The 27855-nt window shown below is 42.4% G+C and overlaps 1 protein-coding gene across 1 annotated transcript in view; it reads right to left on the bottom strand.

Moving 5' to 3' along the window:
- Positions 1-27855, bottom strand: part of Ccdc192 (coiled-coil domain containing 192) — a 198524-nt gene that overhangs the window by 108737 nt on the left and 61932 nt on the right. Inside the window, exon 5 of the mRNA XM_055622832.1 lies at positions 24368-24424. Within this exon, the coding sequence (XP_055478807.1) occupies positions 24368-24424 (57 nt within the window). The remainder of the gene's footprint in view (positions 1-24367; positions 24425-27855) is intronic.

Raw genomic sequence — 27855 nt, 5'->3', positions numbered from 1 at the left:
AAAGAAAAGAAAAGAAAAGAAAAGAAAAGAAAAGAAAAGAAAAGAAAGAAATCCCTAGGCTCCTGATGATCCTGAGAGTCTCCATTTATAACAGAAAGAAGATTGCAGTAGCTGTCTCTGCCCAGAGTTGCAGCTATGCATTTGATTTCAGTGGCTGTACTCTTGAATTTCTGGGGAAAGTGTAAGCAGCGTGAGTTATTAGCTTCTCTCTAGACTGTATCGCCAAACTATTACTCTCATGCTGTTCTGGGTGACTTGTTTCATATTAACTGTAAATTAGGAGTGTGTTTTAATATGAAAATGTAAGTATCTTATTATCGATGCCTTTCCAGGTTACTGTTTTTAATCAGTTTTCTGCAAGTGTCTTCAAATAATCAGGGTACCTTCAAGTATACTTTTCTGAAGGCAGCAGAAGCTGGCCAAAAAGCTTCATGGCCCTGTTGTTGTATTTCCATCAGGGTGATCTTCAGGATCAGGTCATGAATGTGAGCAACTCCTGAGCTTGTCTTCTGTTATATTAAAAACTTCTAATAAAAACTGTCCTTGTTTCTCTGGAAACAAAGATTTGACGGCGCCATCACCTCATTAATCTAACACAGGTGGTGAAGACAGGTTACCCTCAGGAGCCCTGTGACTTCCTCCTGAATAGTCCCTTTTCCCAGCTGGTGACCCTGATATAAGGACAGGACTCTCACATGGGTCAGGACCGTGGGTGGAGGTTTAAGATGGAACCTTTGCCTTCCAGAGGAGCCACCGGGCTCCCATCTGCCACAAACTGCGGTGGATTGTTAACACAGACTGGTTTACACTGAATGTTTACATTAAATGATAGAATCAGAATTTACAAGGCTCCCTTTTGGTACTTGAGCCTGTGAAATCCCATGGTTGTGGGGGAGTCAGGTGCTTGGAAATAGCTCCATTGAGTAAAAGAATTAGGGCATTTTGGAAACAATCAAAACCTGTTTAAATTATATGAAATCCTAGTGGGGAGAGTTTTAAGAATGGGAGTTTGAAACTGAAATTTTCCACATTATTTCAGAGTTTCTGCTTCCTTGCTGAATGTTGCTTGCTGCCTTTATAAATAATATTTCCTCCAGCTGGCACACTTCAACAGGATCCATTCAAACAAATGACATGGAACATTAAGCAATTCCGGTACCTTCTCAATCAAAACCAAAGGTTATGTTGTTCTCTCTCTCATTTCCCTTGTGCTTCTATTGGCTAGTTCGTGGTGCTGTGGAGAAGATTTCAAGAAAATGCACAAGGCTAGGTTTTTTCCCTTAGATGACATGGAACTTTTAACCTTGGTCTTGTCCTTGTAGACAGGTTCTTTTATTTGTTACTACTATTTCCCAAAGAATGAGGAGAGAGAAGAAACGTCTCTGGTAATCTTTTACTTACTCTCCTTTCTTTCCTAGATGTGCCTTAGTGTATGAACCTTGCTGCAACCTGGTTGGCCTGTGATCCAGGGTGGCATGCCTATCTGGCATTTTGGAAACAGCCATGATTTCTATCAGCAGAAAAAAAAAATTGGCCAATTGACAACTAAAGGTCAAGCGAACAATGACTGTGTTGTGTCTGGGCACAGTTGGGACAGTAAACCTTTCACAGAACCTCTGAAATATGATTATGTAGAGGCACTGGGGAAAATCCCATGACCTCTTTTAGAACACATAAGGACTCTCAAGGTGACTACGGAGGTTACAGAAGGCTTGGAGCCTTAGGGACTAGCTCTGTATACTGAGAGCAGTCCTATAGTTTCTCAGTGGCTTTTTACAAGTAAGGCAGAGACTTTAGGAAGCCTTGAAAATAAAAAGACATTGGCTAGCACAGGGGAATATTGGGCCCATGCAGTGAACAATAGCCTCGTAATTAAGAAAGGATAGTTCACTAATGAAATAATCCTTGGGAACTGAGTCAGTACAATCCATGGAGTAAGGAAAGGAATATGAAAAAACACTTTAACGTGTGATTACTAATCATGTGGCTTACTGAAGTCCTCTGGATCATTCCAAGGGCAAATGGATTGATCTAGAACTCAGCAATCAAAACCAGAGGGATTTATTCTCGCTAGAGTCAGGGCAGATGACAGAGAGGAGAGGCAGGGTTACAAATAGCCGTGGGCACTGTCAACATCAGCTGTACCCACAAAGGTGAGAACATAGACTTTACCCACGCAGAATGTAGAAAGAAACCTGCAGGAGGAGACAGATTATTGTCACCACACTGTTGTGGGTAAGTAGTCTGACCTGCAAAACAAGCCCTTACCCAAAAGGGAGACCTTTACAAAAAGGCCCGATTGGCCTGTGTTATTCTCTCACTATGTAGAGTCTACGCAGTGCATCTCCTTTTGAGTAATCTATTTGAGGGGTACCTCTGGACAGCCCTGGAGAGACTTTTAGTTCCTGCTTCATCCTGAAAATCTTGCTTCAAACCGTGGCTCTATGGGAAGGTGTCTAACCTGCAGTATAGATGTGGTATGTTCCTAAAGACAGGTATTATTCACTGTGCCTCAGAGGCCTGATGTGTCGGGCACAGCTTCAGGAGGCACCTTAGCACCGTATGCCGAAGGTGTGCTCGTACTTCAGGAGACTTAAGCTGCCAAGCTGTCCTCAGAAACCAGCGATGTGGGCTTCATCCTTCCTTGAGCCGCTAGTGAAATGTCATTTCATAGATATCCCAGAGTTCCCTGCTTTCCTCTGCTCTAATCAGCTCCCCCACACTTTCTGTAGGAGATCCTTCGGTACTCTCCCAGAATCTCTAGCTCCTTTCCTATTCTATTTGCTGCCTTTTTCCCCCCAGTATTTTATACATTTGCTCCTTGTCTGTCTTGTTTTTCCACCCACACAGTAAGCTCCACAAGGGCAAAGATTTTGTTTATTTGATTTACTGTTCTGTCCCAGCATATTTACCATAAATTGAATATTTGAGAAACAAAACAAATGAGGCAGTGAACACACACACACACAGTTTCTCTCTGACTTGCCAAGGCTGTGCATCAAGATGTGAGCTCTCAGCTGCTCCTTTGCTCCACCATCCTGGACTCTAACCCTCTGAAATCATAAGCCAAATTAAGTGATCGCTTTTAAAATTTGTTGTGGTCTTGGTGTTTTACCATTGCCAAGAAAATCAACTAAGATAAAAGTCATGCAAAGTAACTGAGTGGGTAATGGCGTTTTCTATGCAAGCCTGACAATCTGAATTTGCTCCCCAAAACACACATAAAGGTTGAAGTAGAAAATTGACTCCATGTTCTCTGACCTCCAGACATATTCCTGGATACCAGTACTCATAGCACACTCCATGCATACACAGGTATAGGATAATAAGGATTAAGGATTAAAAAAAATAATGATGTGTTTTGTAGGTCTTCTGTCCACTTCGATAATCTCCCAGGTGAGGGAAGTTCCGGTAGGTCTCTACTAGCTAAACTATTACTAAACAAAGCAAGCTAGGTGTGTGGTTCACATCCGTACTGTACCCAGGAGACAGAAGCAGAGCGACTGCCACGGGCGGAAGGCCATCTCCCAACACACAGTGAGGCTTCAGATCTCAGGACAATGAGATCAATGATATGGTTTCTGCTTCGGCCCATGAGTTCTTGTGATAAGTTCCCCGTGGTAGACTGTTACCTGGACGTATAAGCCAAATAAAACTTTCCTCCCACATTGTTTTTTTGTTGGAGTGTTTTATCACAGTAACAGAAATGGAACTAGAACGCCATGGTTTCTTTCCTGCATAGACACGATAGAGGTTAACTGATAAATTAGGAATGATAAGTTTAACCACAGTGCCAGGAGAAAATGATTTATGACAGAGCATGGTAATAAAAAAAAAAAGTGAATGGTGTCCCTTTCTTTCTTGAATATTTATTTTGCTATTTTCATCTCTTTTTGTGTGCATGTGTATGATGATATGAATGGAAACATGACCTATCTGTTCAGAGGAAGTGAAATGGAGAAGGTGACACAGAATCGGGAGTCTACATAGATGTACCAGACACCAGCCGTGTGGTGCTGCCACAGTCTGATAATGGAGATGATCCGGCAAATGGCATATGTGAATACCCAGGGGAGGAGCAAGTGTGAGCTTAGCCCAGTGCTCAGAACAGCACATGCTTTAAAGTTTAGGAATGTTTTCTTTTTTTTTTCCCTGAAAATTTCCACTTAATAATTTCAGGCCATGATTGATACTGGGTATCTGAAACCTTGAAAGGGAGCTGCAAATAACGGGTGAATCAATACATTTAATACATTTTAACTTTATAGACACTGCAGGAGAACCATCAGGAGGCTTGGCTCTCAAGCAAGCTTTTCCTAGGGTATTAAATACTTGCCAAGATAGAAGCTTCTTTTATTTCAGATCTTTTAACTCGGGCGGTTGTAGCGCCCACCGGGATCCAATATAAAGAGCATGTACTATTGTACAACTGACTCTGGCATGTCAGATAAAGGCAATCTGCAACTCAAGCCCAGCTGTAGAAATGACTCAGACTGTTCACCCTGCGTGAGAAGCACCTGTATCGCATGGAGATGTGATTGTAAAGATAGCAATAGGCCAGGAGCCTGAAGCAGGACCTGCTGACAGCAAGGTGTCGGCTATCCAACTGCCAAGGTTCTTCCAGGCTGAGAGAGAACCAGCTGTCTGCTTCCCGGTAAAGACAGTCAGTCAGTGTTCACTCACTTCCCAGCTCTCACCTCGCTTGAGTCTCCCACAGCCCACAGTAGCTACTACGTTCGGGGACAATGGAGGATTTTTAAGTGGGATCAGACACTTCTAGAAAAGTGGGTCACAATTTGATATGAGAAGTCATGTTTAAAATATGTCATAAGATAGTATCAATAACTCATATCAACATCTAAGATTCTCACAGAAAAAGCCAGCTTGCTAGACTTTCTTCTCCTGTGAACCGTAATGCAGGGGATCGGGTTATTTCTTAAACTGAAAACAAAACAAAACAAGATGTCATGGCAGGAAGCGCCAACATGGTCTAGCCAATGACCATGGTGGTAGGCAGGTTAGTACAGGGATTCAGAATAGAGGTGAGCACAAGCCACCATAAATGTGAAGGCGTGAGCTCAGCATTAAACTAGGGGCAGGTTGGGCTGTGAATGGAGCGTGGCCCAGATGCAGAGAGCGGCCTGTGAGACAAGGATAGGTGAAAACATCCAAACCTTCGCCAGAGGAAGGGGCTGTGAAGTAAATACCCAATAGCACTGTCGTGTATGTTATGACTGTCTGTAACTGGTTTCCTCAGAACTCTCTTGAAGTGACAGGTCATCGAAGTGACAGTGTTGGAGCTTCCAGCCATGACATCTTGTTTTTGTTTGTTCCTCACTTGAAGAAAAATCCCAATATCCTACCTTATGGTTCAGAGTAGAAGAAAGTCTAGCGGGGGCCACTTGTGTTTTTCCTCTTTTATATGGATCTGTAGTATTTGCCTTTACACTGAGTGTACAGTCCAACAATCTTTAACATCGTCACAGAGTTAGCTACCATTCATATTGCAGAGTTCCTGAACATTTCATCAGCAGTCACATCTCATCCTCCCGCACAGACCGAGGCGCAATGTGTCTCCTCCAGTTTGCTTATATTCTGGACATTTATATGGATGCAGTCATAAGTAGACAAACTTCTAAGTCTGGCTTATTTTGCTCAAAGCAGCAGCAGCAGCATCAGTAGTGTGTGGTGTGTGTGCATGTGTGAGCGCACACTCATGTATGTATGTCCGCACTCATGCACATGAGCCAGAGGATGACGTCAGGTAGCTTTCCCTTATCTCTCTCCGTGGTAATTTTTGAGACTTGGAGCTCACCATTCTGTCTATGCTAGAAGGGCAACAAGCCCCAGGGGATCCTCCTGTCACACACACACACACACACACACACACACACACACACACACACATACATACACAATGAACCCTTGAGTTATTAGTGTGGGCTGCCGTGCTCAACCTTTTCATGAATGCTGGAATCTGAAGTCTGGTCTTGATGCCTGCAAAGCAAGTATTTTACCCACCAAGCCAACTCCTGAGCCCACAGGATGGTGTTTCTTTTAGTGTTCATCTGTGTGATCCATGTGATGGCAAGAACAGATTTGTTCTTTCTGAAGAGATGTCCTCACCATGTTGCTCAGGCTAGTCCCAACCAAAGCCTTGAGCACAACCGGCCCTGCTGAGCAGCCAATTTGATGTCTTGAAAGTATTTGCCAGCCGATTATCTTTGGAAACTTTCTCTAAGCTTCGAAGGACCCCGCCCTTATGAGACAAAACCTTCTCAAGACAGCACCTGCCACCCTCTTGTTCCTCAGAGAGCACCTGCAGGCCCACTCTGCACCAGTCAACACACGCGCCATGACTGAGACCAGACACCTGATATGCCCACAGGAGGAACCCCTGACTGGGGAACGGAGGATCTAGTGGAGGCTTCCAGGGCCTGAAGCAGAGGTTCCAGTTGAAACTGGAAGGCTCTGGTGAGAAACGCCCATTGTGATTTCACTCCAGCTCCCAGCTTGTTTCTGGCATTGGTCACATGCTTCCAGAAGAGTCTGGGAGTTGCCTGTGATCGTCACTAACACAGACTCTGCTTATATAGATGAGCTATATTTCTGAAAATGGGCCCATGACCAATCTCAGAGGCCTATCGATGGCTCACTGTTAAGTATAAATTGTGCTTTAATTTTGTAAACCAGCTTTAGTGCCCTCTCCAATCTCTGTCTTTGCTTGTAGTAAAATCCCAATGCCAGTAAGTCAGTTTGGCAAGTTTTCTCTACAGTTTTGATCATAAAATGTAAAATCTTTCACCAATGCAATGTGGACCACTTGTGGGATTTAATGCTAGGGCTAAACTATTTCCTCATATTGTGATACATTGATTTCTCTCTTAGAGTTTATTACTTTTATTTGTGTTACTGTGTGTGTGCGCACCTGTGTGAGTTTATATACAACATGTACATGCACAGGCCCACAGATCCCCCTGGAACTGGAATGACAGAGCGGTGTAAGCCCTGCCTGATGTGAGTGCTGGGAACTGGACCTGGGTCTCCTGCTAGAACAGGAAGCTCTCCTGACTGTTGCCTTCTAATGCACTCTTTCTGGCTCACCAACTCTGAATCATTTCCCTGTCACTTCCACCTGGCTATCAGTTAGTTATATTTCTTGACCTCCTGCCCACTCCACGGCTTTTCTCAAACACAGCTGCAGCTTCACAATGGCTCTAATTGTTTCATATGTGAACTGGAAATGGATGGAAAAGTTTTGGAGACAAAAATGTGTCTGTCACTAGGGGAGGTAGGGCACGCCTATAATCCCATCACTCGAGGAAGCAGAGGCAGGTAGATCTCTGTGAGTTTGAGCCAGCCTGGTCTACAAAGTGAGTCCAGGACAGCTAGAGCTACACACAAAGAGACCTTATCTCAAAAAAAAAAAAAAAATGTGTCTCTCACTTTTATTCTGTGTGAGTTTTGGTGTCTATGTGTATTTATCATAGGTACATCATACGCTTGTGGAAATGTAAATGAACACACGTGCACAGGCCAGAGGATGTTTTCTATAACTTTCTGCCTCACTTTTTTAACAACAGAGTCTCTTACAAAAAAAGCTCAGCCTTTCATCTACTTAGGATCATCAGTGAATGCTTGAGGCCTGCCTGCCTCTACTCCCAATCCCCACCCACCATGCTGGGATTATAGGCACATGCAGCCATGCTAGACTTTTTGTGTGGGTCCTGGGGATTTGAACTGGGATCCTCATGCTTTCAGAGAGAGCACTCTTACTCAGTGAGCTGCCTCCCCAGCTCTGGCATCCTGTGTGTTTAAAAGAAAGACTGAACAAGCATGCATTCAACTGGTGATTTAGGCACCAGTTGCTCTATTTTATTCTTCCCCACTTAATGAATATTTTTAAGTTGAAGTGATCAGTCTGGATGTTCTCATACGAAGAAAGGTTCTGTGGTGCCAGGGGTAAATCCATACAGAAAAAAAAAAAAATCCATGAGTTTATAGGTATTGTACTATGTCTCTTATATTTATGGTTGTGATCCTGATCTTTAACTGCTGAGCCATCTTGTTATCGTCTACCTACCCTACTCTATCATCAGTGGGCACTGGACAGACCCAGCCTCAAGATACCAGAGGTGGGGCACGACAATTACTTAATCTCAAACTAAGTCTAACAGGAGAGAGGCAATGATCTACCTTATGCTGTGCTGTTCTATTTTTTTTTTTTCTGGTTTAATTTTAGTTTATCCTGATACATGCCAATCCACAGAAAACAGCATAGTTGTCACTTCTTTGCCTCTAATGTATACTAAGAAATGATTTGTACAGTGGTTCCAATGCACACAGCAGGTGTGTATGCCACACACATGGCGGGGCCTATGCTTTCACGTTGAGAAATGGAGCCTGCAGTCTTACTGCTAGGCATTTTGCAAGGCTAAACCTGGACACTGTTTGCAGGGAGAGCTCCTGCTGTTACACTGATTCCCAAGGGATGCAGAGAGCCACATTTTAAGGTCATAAGTTTCCCACAGCACAGTCTTGCAAAGGAAACGAAGACATCTTAAGAAGAAAATAATTGTTCTTCTTAAAGAAAATTCTGAGAATGATTATTAGTCATCAACAATGTTTGAGGCAACAAAGGTGAATGAGCCAGAAGTCGGAGCTGAGGAGGTCACAGTTTCACTGATTCAAAGTCCCGTAGTTGTCTGCTTGAGCTGGTGGGGAAGGGACCGATTTGTGGGGAGGCTGTCTTGAACCCTAAATTTGTGTCCTAAAATCCATGTCTGAAAGGCAAACTCCACTCCTCAGGCAGCACAGTTCTTAGGAATGTGAGAACTCCTCCAAAATATCATTGAGTCTCCAACCAGCAAACTTAGAACATCAGCAGGACATAAAAATTATTTGTTCATAAGTGTTTATCCCACAGGTTCAGGCTGAAATCTGAGAATTCCAACTGACCAGCGTAATACGAATTCGCAACAAGAACTTTACTAGAACACAGTAAACCTTCAAGGGTTACTGTGGCAGAGCTCTTAATTACTTCTGAGCTTTATCGCTGGGGATAAGTATATTCCAAGCCTGGAAGAGTGTTGAGGGGGAACCATCCCCACAGGCTTCAACTGGACATAACTTGTTTTTGGTGCCTAACTGTAAACATCTAGCTGTGTTCTCATTAGCGAATTCAGAAAGATGAATAATGCTCCTATTCTCATCTCTGCTCTCTCTGCTGAACTCGTGGCCTGACTGTTTGAATTGTTCCTGCACCCACTCCCATCTTCATGTGCCCTGCATTCCGCCTGCTGCCTGCCGAAGCCTCTTTTGATCAGACTGGCCTCCTCCGTGCTCCTCCTCATAACCCTTCCTCTTAAATGGTTCTCCAAGAGGATAGACAATAACAGTTCACAGCCAAAGCTCCCTGCACCCACTAAGCCTGAAGCATGAGAGACTGTCTTGTTAAGATCAGCAGAAATGGCTCAAGCATGAATAATTAATAACCATTTCTTTTGAACATTCCTTTTGTCTTTTCCTGGAATTCTGTGATTTGCTTTGTGTCCTTTCCAGGAGTGGTTCAAGTCCCCCTTAGTTCCTCCTGCACTGTTGCCATTCCTACTTAAATGGAGAATGGAAAAAATATGGAGATGCTATGTGAGTTTTCTTTTAGTCTGACGATGACTCATGTCTAAGCCACTTGTCAATTCTTTGACCTGCTTACCCTCATTTGAAAAATCACATTGTTTCAGACAAGTCAGTCTAACACAATTTACTTATATGGTTGCTAGTTTTTGTTATAGCAAAATGATTTATTTAGAAAGGTTCAAGAGAACCCTCCCAGCCCCCTGCTTCTGACCTCCAGTCCTGCAGAGAATTTTTACATCAGGTTCTATGACACACTAAAAAGAGGAAAGAGATTGAACAAAAGATAGACCTATTTATATTAAAAACACTAAAAATAATAAACATTTCTGCTTAAGTAGTTACTTAAATTAATATTTAAAATTAGAAGCAGGTTTCTGTTTCGCCTGGCAAAAAAATTGAGGGGTTGATATCCTTCTATGATTTGTAGGTATTAAAATTTGCTTTTGAACGATGAATCCCCAACCATTCTAAGGTCTCTTGGATGTAGAACATAGGTATGTTGGGAACTGCTGTCTGAGAATTTGAGAATGGGAGTCCTTTAGGTACTGAAAGTAGGAGCCTAGAGAGTAACCTCAGAAGCATTACATGGAAAAGAGGTACATCTGGCCTCCCTCACCCTGTACCAGCATCCACCTGAACCACATTCAGATGTCTCCAGACAGGAATATCTCGCAGCAGAGATTAAAGAAACGTTGGCAAAGTCATCTGCAATTATTTAGCATGAAACGGAGGGAATCTAAGTCATGAATGTTCCCAGTTGGGACGGTTGTTTATGGGGATGAAGGAAGAATTTGAGAGAGAGGCTGGATGACATTCTCCAGGGGGCTGAGAAAGCGCTGGCTGGGAAGGCAAAGCAGCAAGGACTGGAGTGTCCAGAACAGCCCCTGGGTGTCAAAGGTGAACTTTCCCAGTTCCATACTACCTCAGCAGTAGTTTTCCATTCCCCATGGCACTGGCAAGTGCCTAACGCAATCAGCGATTCTCACTCAAGTGAAGGTGAGCAGAAGCGCCCAGCGAATTCCTCTGTGCCTGCTCTGGCAGGCGGAGAGCTGCCTCCTACACTATCCCCTCATGCATACAAAGAATGAGTAATTGCTTGGGCTCAACATGGGGACGTGATTTATTTTGAAAACAGTGAAGTGATTACGAGTTAAACTCCATGTAATAGAATCTGATACTGAAAAGTAAATGCTTATGAAGTGCTAGGTAATGGCGAAGTGCATGTGAAGTGAGTGATGAAGAGGGCTGGGTATCAGCGAAGAACCAGGGCCAGGAACTACAAGTGTTGGCTATGTCCCAAGCAGGTGGCCCTGTAATCCCTTCACCCCTCTCATCTCACTTAATCCCACTAAAGTGCGTTCCAGCATGCAGATGTTCACAAAGCTGAAAGGTCACAAAGACTCCATTAAAACTAACCGCTCACTGAACAAATTAGGAAGTATTTACTGGCTATGTTCACAGTTGTCATTGGTTGGTTGTTGCTGTTTTGCTTGTTTGCTTTCAGTACATCTTTATGTAAGATTTATACCTATTTTGCAGATTCTGATCCAGAATTCTGTGAAACAAGTTATCTGACCATCAGGCCACCTCGATGAATGATGTATATTCAACACTCCTTTTTAGCAGTGAGGAAATGAAGCCTCTGGGAAAGCAAGGTGCCCTCTGAAAGACTGAAAGGCTGGTAAACTGGAGAGCTGGCCTTTAGACTCTGGCAGTTTGTTTAGGATGCTTGGAAGGGAAAATGTTTTATCAGATGAGATTGATGGTTTAACGTGTAGGTAGCTCGGTGTGGTGAGATGGCTCAGCTTGGAAGCACTGCTGCACCACCTTGATGGTCTGAGTTTGAGTCCCAGAACCCACATAAAGGTGGAGGAAAGAACCAGTGTCAAAATGTTGTCCTCTGCCTTCTGCATCATGACATGCGCACACCCACACAAACAGCATGCACATACAGAGATAGGAATAATTTTAGGAAGTTTTGAGTTAACTGTGATGGGACTAAGACTACTTGGAGTGTGTGGACAGCACAAGAGAAAGTTTCAGGAGAGACAGGAGCGGATTACACTCTCATCTCTTCCCTCCACACTTGGCCAGTGACTGTTAGGCATCATGGCTATTGGTATTAGCTAACAGCACTAAGTCTTTCTCCTATGGAAGCTGCCTCCTCCTAGCCGAGGGATAAGAGACCCATCACCGGAGATGATCAATGTCTAAACGATTAAGGATATGTCCATTCCAGTTCTAGCTTAAACTAACAGTTCAGATCGCACTGTGCTTGTTACTTCATATCACATTTGGCAACAAGCTAATTTACAAACCCTGTGTTTCTACTCAGCTATCTAAGCTTGTTAGAGTTATCACTAAGCATATGAGAAACCTCTGAAGCTTCAAGTTCAGTGTAACCTGAAAACATCACCTGCAAATGAAGAACTGCAACTACTTCAAGAGAGAATACCCTACCCCAAGTCCCATCAAGTAAATGAGTTTCAGGTTGCTGCTGGACTTCTGACTGTCTGTCTGCAAGCTTTTGTTGGGATGTCTGAGTCTCAATACAAAAAGCCCCAAGTACACTTAGTGCAGAACGGACAGAAGCTGAGCTGTGAGAAGAAAAAGTACTTAGACAACTTAAAGGGTTTAAGTACAACAGAGAATTAGGTACTAACAGCTCTTAAAACACATACCTTCTCTGTACACAGGACATTTGGCTGTAAGAACTAATTAGAACAATTGTCTGGAAAGATCAGACATATTGCTAAGCATAGGACAGAAGTACTCCCAAACTTTCTGATAAAATTTGCCACTCAACAAGAACAAAAGCCACAAGTCTTCAGACAGGTTTTTGGGAAGGTTCATGGAGCACAAAGCCATGACAAACACAACTGACTCAGTGGCTTCAAATCTGGGATAGTAAAATTCCTGTGAAAGAGAGAAGAACATCCTCCTAACTAAATGAGCGAGACTATACTTTCTGCTAATAGTGACCCACTGGCTGGAGCCAAATTTAATCTTGTCTTAAACATGAAAAAAAGAGGGCTGGAGAGGTAGCTCAGTTGGTAAAGTGCCTGCCACACAAGTATGATGACCTGAGTGTAATCCCCAGCACCCACGCAAAAGAGCTGGATGTGGTGGTGCATGCCAGTTATCTTAGTACTAAGGAGGCAGAAGCAAAGGACCCCTGGGGCTTGCTGGCCAGCCAGCTAGGCTAGCTCTGTCAGCGAGCCTCAGGTCCAGTTAGAGACCTTGTCTCTAAAACAAGTAACCAAGAAAGACACCTGAAATCAACCTCTTGACTTCATGTGTGCCCCTTCTCACATTGCATATACACAGGAGCACACACACACACACACACACACACACACACACACACACGCAAGAAAGGCATTGGACTTTCTTGTCCCTTGAATAGAAAAATGTGAGATGTTTAGAGGTATATTGTATAATCTCATGCATAGATCTTGATTGCCTTGTATTTGTTACATAAATTTCTGCCTTAATTTTTACTTGGTTTAACAATAAGAATAAATTTGTATGCACTTTGTTCTGGAGTCAAACTGTGACGAACTATAAATTCTAGGTCAGAGAATGACCTATGTGCTGATGGGACAGTCCCTCTCTGACAGGCAGGACATTACCTTCTTCCTGCTCCACTGCCAGATTGTCTTTCCCTGCATGCCTTGCAGTCACTGTGCCTTACGACTGAGTCCTAACCACAGGGATGTAAGCAGAGATGGGTGGCGACACCTCCAGGAGTGTCTAAACAGAGATTAGATCTGACTGTCTGGAACAGGGATGACCCCCAAAGTGACTTTGGATCCTGCAAGTTGAAGGAGGATCCTTCAGTCTACGACTCAGTGGTGATATCTGCACATCGATGCAAGCACCTACAGCAGACCGATTTGAGTGAACAAGAGAAAAGCTTCTATTGCACTCAGCTGCTGAATTTCTGGGGTCCCTTTGTTATGATAGCTACCATCATCCCAACTCACAGATTAGTGCCTGAAAAGACCAGGATGAAACACACCAACTCCACTAGCTGCAGTCACCGCATATTCTCTTGGCAAAGAGCATCTTTCAAACAGCAGCACCACCAAAGCGCATGCCTCCCGGATTTAAAACGTGGGATACAGCTGCCGTTGACTTCACCTGTATTCAGGCTTTGCTTACCACACACAGAGTTGTATTTTCTTTGAGTTAGTTGCCAAGGCTTATAAATGAGGAGGCTTCACACAGAGAGCTGGATTTTCATCTCCTGAAAAATTGGATGACCTGGCTGCCTGGCTTTATTCTCTTTGTGTGTGTGTGTGTGTGTGTGTGTGTGTGTGTGTGTGTGTGTGTGTGTGTGTGTGTGTGTGTGTAAGTCAGGCGCCTTTCAACAAACATGACTTTTCCTGGCTGCCTTCCATCTCATCTTGTACATTATTTGCCGCAGGAAAACTTGCCCACTGGATTATCACAAATGGCTGTGGATTAAAATCGTACACAAAGTAGCTACACTATAATTACAAGGAAGAAAGAACTTTGTTCACGTGTCGAGAGCTTGCCTTCATCTCTTGGAAATTGCAGAAGCAGCCATCCAAAATCCATTACTATTACTACCTCTGATGGTCTGATACTGTTCATCCATTTCTTTTTTTTTTCTAACATGTCTCACACTATTGTCCATATGATAGCCCACATAAATCTTATGTCAGAATTCTTTATTAGAAAATAAACAATAATATCTTCTACCCAATAAGGTAAGGATTGCTTGTGGAACCATTTTCTTTGTTGTAACTTTGGCTATGAGAAATATATGATCCATATTTTTGTTACAACTATACTATGTGATAAGCCATGACTCACCCACACATATTCTACTTTTCTTTGATGTTGCCATTTAATTTAATACATGGTTTCAATTATTATTATTTATAAACTTTTAAAGAATAGCTATTTCACACATGCTTTTATGAGTCATCTCAAATCTTTTGTGAAATTAGAGCATAAATAAGTTAATATAGTTAAAATATTTTAGTTAATATTTAATAACTATAAAATTATATCAAGAGAGCAGAAGAAGCTGAATACTCATAAAGTACCAGGCTATGTCAGATTAAATACAAATATTTGTTTCTTTCCTTTTGAAAATGGGATAGAACAGTAAATATTTTTAGTCTTTCCTGGATAATTTACTATGAACTGGAAAGGCTTGTTTACTTATGATTGCTGGTTTGAAGGTCACATTGAATGTAAAATATGATTATAGCCATGTCCCAGAACCTTCAGAACTCAGCCAGCAGTGTAGAATAAAGGCTAAAGGAGAGACTCATGGGTTCTGCAGCAGAAGGAAACAGCTCCTTCTGAAGAGACAGGAGAGTCGAGGAGAGGCTCACTCTGAACCCAGGAGTAATCCTTGGTGAACTCTGAACCCTCAAACATTGGATGTCCTCTGGCAGGGGGAGAGTGTCAGGAGATGTTATATGGAGTGACAGCTCAGATTCCATTCCTTTCCAAGCTCTTAGGGGTTTTTGGCAACACCACCAACTGGAAAACCTCCGCTATTACCCAATTTTCAAATTCTTCAAGTACAGTGAAGTCAAACCATGCACTGACCACATAATGGTTAAAATGGGTGGCGAAATTATGCTGCAGTGTGGACAACCCAGCCAAGGAAAGCCAGGTGCCAAGAGAGGGATAATGACAATACAACCAACTCATGCAGCAATATTTCCGAGATTTATCTTAGGTGCAAGCTTTTAGTATTATGTGGTTCTGCCCATAAATAGCTGCTGAAGAATTTTCTATTTAGGTTAAATGTATATAACTCTTTAAGAATAGCCTAAAAATACTCCATTGAAAAGAAATTTTATCATTTCTCACTGGCTCCAGGTAAGACACTGTTTAAGAGAGATCTGCCCAGTCCTCTCAGATTGATTGATTCTACCATGGGATGTAAAGGGTATATAAAATGCAGAGATCACGTGCAGCAATTTATTTTCATAGGCATCATGCATGTTTTTGTATAAGAGCAGCAAGATTCTGAGTTGAAGTGAGGCCAATCTTAGAAATAGGTACCTAAGGCTGAGAAGAGCTATAGTGGGGGCTTTGTGATCCTAGCTTCCTCAACTCTCACTTTCCTTACCTGGTGTGGGAGGAATGCCTCCTAGGACTGTTGTGAGAAAGGCAACATAATGTAGGTGGCAGCACTAGGAAACCGTACTGTTAGTGACTCCAAAGTATTAATTACTGTCACATGACGGTGGAATTAGTCATGACAAGCTTCAGGAATGTGATGATGTTTCTAGAGCAGGCAGAAGTGTGGGACGCAGAGGAGGGGCAGGAAGATCGTGCCTTTTTGGATTTCTCCTGCACAAGTATGCTCCTTTGTTCTGAGCTGTGCTGTGATCCTGGTGCTGTGTTAGCAGTTGGGCCTGGAGATGATTCTCAGTGGTAGGAGGATCAGTGATGTGAGGCTCAGGGACAGTGATGGGCAAAATGGAGAAATCTGGCTGATCATAGAAGGGACTCCATGGATCAGGAAAACCAGCATCAGAACCATCTGCAGGACTTTCAAAAACATACACTGCTGGATTTCCACCCCAAAACTTCTGGGTCAGGATATGTAACGGGGGCTTCAAAATATGCATTTCAAACAACTCCCAAAGTGGGGCTAATACTTCTGAATGGGCCTATATTTTGAAAATCATTGAGCTAATGTAAGCAACATGATTTTCTGATACAGCTGATTTATTCTGACTCTGACTGAATCAAACAAAGTGGGATTGTGCTTGGGGGAGTCAGGGAAGTTTCTGGAGGCTCTTAAAATCAAGAGGAACCTGATTCAGAGAAAGGTCTAAGAACAGCTCGGCAGATAGGCTAACTTCAGGGTAGAAGTTAATAGAACACTTTGAATGACAGGTTTCCCAAGGCTATATGCAATGAGAAAGACGGAACTGTAAAGAGAATCTGGGTATTATTGGGGTGAGTGTGTTCATGGATGTTTAAGAGGAAAACAAAACAAAGCAAATCCCAAGAGAGTGGCCAATAGAGCCAATAGAGGGAAAGATGGATGAGCAGAGGGACTAGAGTTTTAGGGCAGGAAGAAATTGCACATGAATTAAACCGGAACTTTTGTAGAGCTTTTATTTAGAAAGTTTTAAAACAAACAAACAAAATCCTTTTCTTCAGAGAAGGAAGTTAAAGCAAACTCTTAAGGAAACCTTGCAGAAGTGCCAAGGGTGGACCTGCCCTTGTGCCAGGTCCCGCACCTTCCTCTGCTGAGTCTGCGAGCATCCTATGAAACTGTGGCTCATGAGGTCCTGGTTTTAACACTCAGTCTCCCATATTACAGACTGAGGAAGGCCACAATGGTTCATTTGAAGGATTTCTTCATGGGGATAGTTTTAACTTTTGGTCTTAGTCTGAAGTATTTCAGACGCACGTGATGCTATAAAGAACAGCAACACTTGAATGCTTACCACCCAATTACCCAGATGTCCACTTTGAAAGAGATACATTGAAGATTAACAGAACTTTCAGTCCTGATTGGGTCTTATGGATAGCTAGACACCAAGAGACAAGATGGCCCCTGGGATGAGGGGAAGTGCAATGGCAGACCTGTTGGCTATTATACACATTAAAGTCTAATGCTGGATTAGGCAGGATTAGGCAGACAGACAAAATACTATATATCCAAAGACTAAAGCTCAACAAGAAATGGATCCAACTGCTTGGAAGACATTCATTTTAATTTTTTTTTTCTTAAAATGCCTAGTCTTAATTCAAGTCCTTATAACTTGAACAATTATCTTCAAGTGACTATAAACATTCACTTCAGGTATTTGTTTTAGCTTGTGTAGGTCTAAGCAGTTAAGTAACCATGGGAGAGAGAGTGAAAAATAATTGGTCAGGGCAGCTTAGTTCTGTGGGTGGCCCATTCTGGGTTCTCATGTGTGCACTGAGGAAAAAAGTCTTTAAAAAACATTTAAAAATATAAGCTGTTTCTGGACAAAGTAAAGTTGGTGGGATGAGATTTTAATCTTAAAAACATTAGCAAGTGGTAACTCAGAAATGTTAAGGCTGGTATCACTTTCTACTTCACAGGTATCAGTTTAAATATTTATATAATTCACCTACTGGGTTCTTTATGGCTGAGATGAATAGGCCCAGACACACACTGTTGTTGCTGCTCTTGTGAAGACTGCTCCATTAGGTCTGTTTCTTCACCTGAGGTAGGAGGTTGCTGTAACTCTGGGGTGTTGTTTGTTTTGTTTTTTATTTTAATTTCCACTTCCACTTCTGGACATTATCATCTTTTCTCCTTTACATGTTGTGGTGGTATGAATGAGAAATGTCCCCCAAGGTCCTGGGCATTTGAATACTTGCTCTCCAGATGCTGGTACTGTTTTGGTAGGTTCAGGAGATATGGTCTTGCTGGAGGCATTTCACTGGGGGCAGACTTTGACAGCTTAAAAGACTCCTGCCGTATCTAGTTTTTGTTTGTTTGTTTGTTTGTTTTTCCCTGAAGTTTTCACTTGCAGTTGAAGATGTGAATGCCCTGCCTCTGACCACTGCTGCTCACTGGCTCTGCTGGTTGCCATGTCTCTGTTCTACCGCCACAGCCTCTTATTCCTCTGGAATCACAAGCCCCAATAATCTCTTCTATAAATTTCCTTGCTGGTGGCATTTTATCACAAAATAAAAAAGCAGCCAATACACGCTGTACCCTGACACTATCAGCCCCAGACTGTATTGATGCCTTATGTAATTGTCATATTTAAGGAATGTCATTTTTCCACATTATTTTCCACGAAGCATAAAGTATGTGTCTGCAAACGTCAAAGTAATTTTCCCTTTAGTTTGGCTCTATCATTTCTTGCTTCATTGATTTTTAAATTGGACTACAAAGAAGCTAATGGATTTCACTATGACATTTTCACTCAGATATGTCACTGTGCTTGCTCATTCCCCTGTAGTACTCTCCTTTTCCCCTTCTGGCTGATGCTCTTCTCTCCCTGAAGTAGACCCTTACTATTTTCCCGTCACCCATTTACTTATCCATGCATGAGAGAATGCATGTAATGATTTGTTTTCCTTCCCATATCACTCCCCTAGTTTTCTTCCCCTCCCCTTAAGCTGTTTATTAAAATCTCTACAAGGTACTGAAGAGACACTGTGGAAGACATGAAGGTAGACCAGTGCTCTGCTCTCCAAGAAACCGGGCTTTGAGAAAAGGCTGACCACACGAGGTGTTCCATCATGAGGTTACAGTACCATTAAGGAATAAAGAGGAAAAAAAAAAGAAATGTGAAAACACCAACAAAAGATAGATACTTCTGGTTAAGAGAAAACTCCCTACATAGAAGTATTTTGAGCAAAATTGAGAAAAATATGCAAACCAAATGGAACAGACAGGCATTCTGTGTGCAAAGGAATCATAAGCAACATCTCTAAAGGCAAAACCTGTGGCACACAGGGGAGTCACAGATATGGAGCAGAGATGAGCTAGGAAAGGGGCTAACACAGGCTACACAGAGTCTGAAGGATGTTTTCAGTGGTAGTTCCCTCAAACTACCACTTGATATGCAAAAGCAGATACTTGATATGCAATTGTCTGGCTGCCTGTTGTCCAAGCCCTGCCCTTGCTGACACTCTCCAAGTGCCTCCTAGTCTCATTTGGCATCTGACGATGCCGTAGATGGAGATCTTGGAATTCACTAAGGATGTGTCTGGGTTCAGAATGAGACTTTTCTTCTGCTTCCCCTATTCCAGACATTTCTGCCCCTCCTGACACATCGGGCAGGAGCTCCCTCCTTGGGTCATCACCAATGGATCTCTCTTTTTATCTTGTTTTCTATTCCATGAGTTGAACTCCTCAAGTTCTGGGACATGGGTATATTCATATCCAGTTCTAAGCCCAGGGCTGGATACACCGGTAAGGGAGACAATGTGCCATAGCTACCCTGAGTAGGGTGGGTAGGCACTCCTGTGTCAGCACAGTAGACACAGGCACGCCTTCTTGCTACCATCCTAAATGCCTCGGAATCTAATGGAGGCAGATGTGGAAACAGCATAAAAATAGAAAGAGATGCAGAGTACATTGAGCTATGTTGAGCTAAATAAGCAGGAGGCATTTGGGCCTTAGGTTTAGGAGAATGTGTTGACTGTTTCTGCCAAGCACAATGACTAACTGGCCAGATCATGCATAAATAGGGGAAATACATTATTTTCCCAAAACACCAACAGAGCAGATGCCTAACTGACCAGCCGGGTGATTTCCATGCTTGTTCTGTAACTGGTCCCTGAAGCATCCATGATTACTATTGTTTCAGTTACTTTTCTCGTTGCTGTGACAAAATACTTTTTCAAAAGCAACTTGAAGAAGGAAATGCTTTTGTTTGTTTGTTTGTTTGTGTTTAAAGAATAGATGCAGTCTATAGTGGTTGGAAAAGCTCAAGTTTTACACACAGGAAGCAGAGAGTGGAACAGGAAGTAGCTCAGGTAATAGATCCACGCCAAGTGACTCACTTCCTCCAGTGAGGCTCTACCTCCTACAGGATCCACGGCCTTCCAGAGCACTACCACCAGCTGGGGACCAGATGTTCAAACACAGAAGCCTCCTGCAGGCGTTTCACACTCAAAGCACAGCACAGGCTGACGGTAGGACTCTCTGGGACTCATGGCTCTGAGCCCTGCTCAACCCATGAATTGTTCCTTGCTCAAATTAAATTGTTCAATTTACTGTATCTAAAATGTGTATTTTAAAAAGATTTCATGATGTTTGTTTGTTTTATGTGTATGACTGTTTTGCTTGCATGTCTGTGTATCACATGCCTCCAGTGCTCTGGGAAGCAAGAAAAGGGTGTTAGTGGGTGTGGGGAACTGAACCCTGGTCCTCTGAAAAACTGGCCAGTGCTCTTAACCGCTGAGTGCTCTTAACCATCCCTTTCATTTCTCAACTGTTTTAATAGTAGGAGCTATTTGGATGAGTCCAGGGAAGATATTCTGGTCAAGAGAATGACATGAGTGGTGAAAGAACATCACGTGGTACTGTAAATATAAGGAAAAATGGAGGCTTCATTTAGTAGTAGGATCAGTCAGAGACTGAGAAGAATAAAGGAGAGGAAGTGAGAGAAGGAAGGATAGGAGGAGATGAGGGACTGTGTTTGCAATCACCATCCAGGATGGTGTTTGGGAAACCGGAAAACCATTAGGTGGTTGTCTTAGGGTTACAATTGCTGTAGTGAAACACCGTGACCAAGAGCAAGCTGGGAAAGAAAGGGTTTATTTGGCTTACACTTCCATATTTCTGCTTGTCATCAAAGGAAGTCAAAAGAAGAACTCAAAATGGGGCAGTAACCAGGAGGCAGGAGCTGATGGAGAGGCTATGGAAGGGTGCTGTTTACCGGCTTGCTCCTTACGACTTGCTCGGCCTGCTTTCTTATAGAACCCAGGATCACAAGACCAGGGAATGGCACCACCCACAATGAGCTGGGCCCTCCCACATCACTGATCAAGAAAGCCCTCCAGGCTTGCCAACAGTTTTATTTTATGGAGGAATTTTCTTAATTGAGGTTCCCTCCTCTCAGATGACTTTAGCTTGTGTCAAGTTGACATAAAACTGGCCAGCACAGTGGTTAATATTCACAAGTGTACATCTGAGGAAGTTGCAGTACAATAGTACAATAAGTTCACTCTTTAATGGCACTCTTTAATACCCAAAGAGGCTAAGATATACAACACCAAAAAAACAAAACAAAAACCTCTTCTAATCTCTCCCTAGTAATTATTTTTTAATCATCTGAATCCTAAGACATCTCAAGATCTTTTGACTTTTTTCTCCTAGAACAACCTTTGCTCTATCTAAAAGTTTTGTCAGCAAAACTTGGTTTCTTAAAACTTTTTATCTTTTTTAGTGAGTGATATTCTCACTTCCAGTGTCTCTGTTTCATTTAGTTTAGTTTTCTGTCCCCAGTTTAAATCTGCTCCTCATCCTTCCCTTCCCTGCTTCCCTGTTCTTTTTTTTTTTCTTTTCCTTTCCTCTCCTCTGTCTCCCTACCCATTCTTGCATTAGGGCTTAGACCTCATGCTTCGGGCATGCTAAGAAAGCACTCTGAACTATGCATGCAGCCCTCACTGAAAGCATTTATATGTAGATTTTCATACTTTTTCTACTCCGCCAGCTAAACCCTGTGCAGCTAACACAAACAGGCCACTTTGTGATGATAATAGAAGGCTCTGCATTTTCAATGTTACATATTTGGGAGCATTTACAATAACTAAACTGCACAATGGTCAGAAAAAGTAGAAAAGCAAAAAAAGGTAGGAGGTGTGGAAGTGAGGTAACCTGTAGACCTAGGTCCAGGAACTTACAGCTCAAGATATGAAAGGCAGAGTAAAGAAGATTCAGATTTCAAGACTGCTTTTTAGCTGGACTCTAGAATAATCTAATACATTAGTCACCACGGTTGGGAACAGTTATATTCAAGATACAGAACAAAGAGGGTAAATTTGATTTGCTGGTCTTAAGAGAGCAGTGTGATAGTAGGTCTTATGTAAGAAGCACTGCTTTAATTTGATCCTAGATGCCACCAGGCTTTTGATCTATGTGCTCTAAAACAGTACTTATGGATAAACACTTCCGGAGATTGGCTATACATGGGTAATTTCTAAAGGAAATGAATCTACTTTGTTTTGCCCCCCCCCCCATCACCACTAATACCACTCACTTTTTTTCTGGGTAGGGAGTAGCACCTTACTGAAAGTTTTCTCTAAGAAATACACATTAAAATAACTTAAGGTTTAAAATTACGGGATGATTAAGATAAAAAAAGAACTTAAAGGAGGTGGTGGTGCTTGTTTATCCACAGAGAAGTGTGAGTTGAAGCACTGAAAAGGGATAACCCACTTCCAGGGCATGAAAAAAAGACAGGGCTTTTGGAAGTAGAGCTTTAAATAACACTTGACACCTGAGAGAGAGAGAAAGAGAGAGAGAGTTAGAAAGATACTCAGTTGTGATGGCAAAATCATGAATTTCCAAGTGTGAAAAGTAATCTATCCTTTTAAAGATTCAGTCTTTTAATCTGAGAAATATCACCCAGCTTGTTAGGTTATATTGGAATTTGAAACTGATACTACATACACATGACCAACTCAATAAACACTATTATTAATAGTTTTCAGTTAAACTTCCTTGATGAGTTAAAGAAAAGCTTTGAAGAATATAAACTAGCATATAGAAACCTAGATGTCTGACAATTACTTTAGAAAATTCTAGAAACCCTATACAAAAAAAAAAAAAAAAAAGCGCAATCCTAGCTCAAACAAGCCTGGGATAATAACAATGCAGTCAAGGCAGAAACTTTAGAATTAGGACACAGAAGTAGATACCACAGAAATTTCTCCAAGGCACCATGACCTGTAACTTTTACAATCAGCCTGTCCTTAAGAGACACTGGACGATAGCTAGCGTCAGAAGCTCGGGAAGTGCATCTGCTTCGCTCCATGCCTGAAGATGTAGGTAACAGATGAAGTACTGGAACTTTCCTGCAACTACAGACATCAGCTGGCACCCGCAGGGCAGGGCAGGGCAGTGGAGAACCACCCGCAGCAGAATGCCGAGCTCCTGTGGCATGCTTCTGCTAGAACAGGTCACAATGCCACAAACGCAGGCACAAGCCGTTTTCAGAATGGGTCAAATGAATATACAAAGTCAGAAAAAGAGTGGGCCTGGGGATTAAAAGCTCTGTCCTGACAGATAAGTATTTTTGTTTTGTTTTGTTTTGTTTTCCTTCAGCACTAAGAGATGGGCCAATTAAAAAGATTTCTCCAGGCAAGTCCACTTCACACAGTTGATAGGTGGTCACGAGAATGTGTTTACAGTCTTTTCTGCTTGCATTCTGAGCTGGTCTGAGGGACTTGTTGCTACTGAGAGTGGCCGTTTTGACATGGCTGGCCAGTATCTTTTATCAAGGCTACTGCATGCTGTCAAGATGGAGATGACTAGCAGGATGACAATCAGGCCTTTGAAGACACACTTAAGGTGTTGGGGTCATTCAAATTCTCAAGAGTATCAGGGTGACTGATACATGGACACTAACAGACAAGGGTGTCCTCTCTGCTGGTACTCATTAGTTCTTTGCACAGACATGGGCTAAAGCGCAAATGAATTTACCCCTGGAACTCATGAGGTCTTCATTAAAGATGTTATGGGAGCAAATGTGCATTCATGAATTCTGAATTATGGCCACTTTCCCAAATATCACAAAGCTAGAGCAAACGAGTACACATAAAGTGTCCTGCTCAAGACTGACTCAAAGATTGGAAGCATTGGTATCAGTCAAGTGGCCTAAGTGCCCAGAAAACAGCATTTCCAGGCAGCTTACCAGTGGAGACTTCCAGGGACCTTTTGCACTGATTGCCCCTTCAGTCTCTTCACTCCTGGGATCCTTTCCTACGTTTAGTACTCTTCCGATGAACCAATTTATCCCGTTTAGCCTGGTTATAGCATCTGACTATATATAAGAGCACACATGGTTTTCATTTTCAGCATCTGCGGGAATGTAAACTTTATGTATGGAGAAGTAGTAAAAAATACTGATTTTTAATTTGATGGTTTGTGTGTGTATGTGTGTGCAATGGATAACCTCATTTGGTTTCTGACAAATTTCTGTTCATTTTCAGGATTACAGTGATATGACTCATGGAATTGAAAAAATAAGAAGAAGAAGAAGAAGAAAAAAAAAAAACTTACATTGGCTGTAAGTTTCTCCTGGGAATCTTTTACTTCAGCTTGCAGCTGCTTGATGCACTGGAAAGAGAAGGGTTAAGAGTACACTTGAGTAACTCTTCACAGTGAAAGATGGAATAGGTAAATGTGCCTGTTCTCAGGCTACTGACTGGAAGCATTATCATCTCAGCTAGATGTTTCAGAAATCTGTACTAAAGAGGTCATTTCTCCATTTCTCTTTCTCTTCTATTCTAGGAGAGAGCCTGAGGGCAAAGAACAAAATGTGTTAACTGCTGGGAAATGGTTGGGGAAAATGATAGCTTGCGGAGATGAGGTTAAAGTGCACAAGTATGTGTGTGTGTGTGTGTGTGTGTATACACATGTACACACATGCAGTTTTACAAGAAATGTATCTATAGGCATATACAAAGTCTTTGGACTGAAGAAGAGGCACACTTAAATGATGATATATTCATAAGTTTTCAGAAATCCATTGTTTTATAAATTAAAAATAGCTGAATAGTTTGTGTCAACTTGACATAAACTAGAGTTATCTGAAGGGAGGAAACTTCAATTGACAAAATGCCTCCATAAGAACCTTCTGTAGGACACTTTCTTTTTTTAATTAAATTTTATTTTTTTATATTAATAGTTTATTTGTTTTGTATCCCAGCTGTAGCCCCCTCCCTCATTCCCTTCCAATCCCACTCTCTCTTCTTCATCTCCTTCCATGCCCCTCTCCAAATCCACCTAACCCTAGCCTATCAGATCTCATCAGGACTGGCTGCATTGTCTTCTTCTGTGGCCTGGTAAGGCTGTTTCCCATCAGGGAGAGGTGATCAAAGAGCCAGCCACTGAGATCATGTCAGAGACAGTCCCTATTTCCCTTACTAGGGTCCCCACTTGGAGAGTGAGCTGCCATGGGCTGCATCTGAGCAGGGGTTCTAGGTTATCTCCATGCAAGGTCCTTGGTTGGAGTATCAGTCTCAGAAAAGACCACTGGGCCCATATTTCTTGGTTCTGTTGCTCTCCTTGTGGAGCTCCTGTCCCCTCCAGGTCTTTCTATCTCCCCCTTCCTTCATAGGATACCCTGAACTCTGCTCAAAGCTTGGTTATGAGTCTCTGCATCTGCTTTGATACACTGCTGGGTGGAGTCTTTCAGAGGCCCTCTGGGTTAGGTTCCTGTCCTATTCCCTATTTTCTCCTTCTTCCAATACCTATCCCATTTGTTTTTCTGAATGAGGATTGATTATCTTACCCAGGGTCCTCCTTCTTGCTTAGCTTTAGGTATACAGATTTTATTATGCCTATCCTATATTATATATTATATGTCTAATATCCACTTGTAAGTGAGTATATACTGTGTGTGTCTTTCTGCTCCTGGGATACCTCACTCAGGATGATCTTTTCTAGATCACACCATTTGCCTGCAAATTTCATAATTTCCTTGTTTTTAGTTGCTGAGTTGTACTCCATTGTGTACATGTACCACAATGACCTCAGCATTAAACCAGACACAGAAAACCTGTTAGAAGAAAAAGTGGGAAAGAGCCTAGAACTCACTGGCACAGGAAAAAACTTCCTGAACAGAACACCAACAGCACAGGCTCTAAGATAAACAATCAATAAATGGGACCTCATGAAACCGAAAAGCTTCTGTAAAGCAAAGGACACTGGCATCAGAACAAAACAATTGCTTACAGATTGAGAAAGAATCTTCACCAAACCTTTATCTGACAGAGGGCTAATATCCAGAATATGTAAAGAACTCAAGAAGTTAAAAAGCAACAAATCAAGTAATCCAATTAAAAAATGGAGTACAGAGCATATCAAAGAATTCTCTGTAAAGGAATACAGAATGCCAGAGAAACACTTAAAAGAAATGCTCAACTTCCTTTGTCATCAAGGAAATGCAAATCAAAACAATCCTGAGATTTCGCCTTCCACCCATCAGAATGGCTAAGATGAATAACTCAAGTGAAAACACATGCTGGAGAGGTTGTGGAGAAAGGGGAACCCTCCTCCATTGCTGGTGGAAATGTAAACTTGTACAACCACTTTGGAAATCAATCTGGTGCTTTCTCAGACAATTAGGAATAGCGCTTCCTCAAGAAGATCCAGCTATACCACTCCTAGGCATATATCCAAAAGATGCTCAAGTACACAACAAGGACATTTGCTCAACCATGTTTGTAGCAGCTTTGTTCGTAATAGCCAGAATCTGGAAACAACCCTCAACGAACAAATGGATGCAGAAATTGTGGTACATTTAGGACACTCTCTTAATTCGTGATTGATGGGGGTGGGCCCAGCCTGTTAGATGTGATGCCATCCCTGGGTGTGAGGTCTGGCTTCTTTAAGAAGCAGGCTGAGCCCAGGGGCCATGCAGGGGGTCCAACTAAGAACCATGCATGGAGAGGACCTAGATCCCCTGTTCAAAGGAATCTCACTTTCCAAGTGGGTTCCATAGTAAGGGGTACAGGGGCTGTCTCTAAAATTTGTTTTTTTAAGAACTGATGTCAGGAACTCACTTGAGTGTTAAAATGGTTGAAATCCTGCATTGAGGATTTTAAATGAACATGCTATCCGAAGAGGACCTCCCACTATTTGCCTGCACATTTCATGATTTCCTTGTTTTTAATTGCTAAGTAGTATTCCATTATGTAAATGTACCACAATTTCTGTATCCATTCTTCTGTTGAGAGATATCTGGGTTGTTTTCAGGTTCTGGTTATTATGAATAAAGCTGCTACGAACATGGTTGAACAAATGTCCTTGTTGTGTACTTGAGCATATTTTGGATATATGCCTGGACCCCCACATGGCCCCCTGGGCCCAGACATTTTGGCTCTGTCATTTTCCTTGTAGAGTTCCTATTCCCTCCAGATCTTTCTATATCCTTCTTCTTCCATGGGGATTCAGGCACTCTGTTCAGGGTTTGGCTGTGAGTCTCACTATCTCCTTCAATACTCTGGTGGGTAAAGTCTTTCAGTGGCCAGCAATTTGATCACTTCCCCCTGGAGGTTGCAGCCTTGCCAGGCCACAGAGGAAGATGATACAGCCAGCCTTGATGAGATCTGATTAGCTAGGGTCAGATAGAAGGAGAGGAGGTCCTCCCCTATCAGGGGACTTGGGAAAGGGCATAGGGTGAGAAGAGAGAGGTTGGGTGGGACTGGGAGGAGACAAGAGAGGGGGCTGCAATGGGGATGTAAAGTGAATAAATTATAATAAATAAACATATAAATAAAATTAAATAAAAAACAAAAACAAACAAACAAAAAGAAGCAGGCTGAGCAAGCCATGGGGAGCAACTGATAAACAGCACCCCTCTGTGACCTCTGCTTCAGCTCTGGACTCCAGGATCCTGCCCTGTAGAGTTCCTGTCCTGACTTCCTGCAATGAGGAGCAGTGCTGTGACAGTGCCAGCCAAATAAACCCTCTCCTCCCCTACTTGCTCTTGCTTCTTTGGCTTTTGGTGTTTTGTCATAGTAGTAGTAAACCCTAACTAAGAC

The sequence above is a fragment of the Psammomys obesus genome, unplaced genomic scaffold (genome assembly GCF_907164565.1).
Source record: "Psammomys obesus unplaced genomic scaffold, mPsaObe1.curated_primary_1811, whole genome shotgun sequence".
Taxonomy (NCBI): domain Eukaryota; kingdom Metazoa; phylum Chordata; class Mammalia; order Rodentia; family Muridae; genus Psammomys; species Psammomys obesus.
The sequence above is the reverse complement of the archived record's forward strand: the minus strand, read 5'-3'. Positions and strand labels throughout refer to the sequence as shown.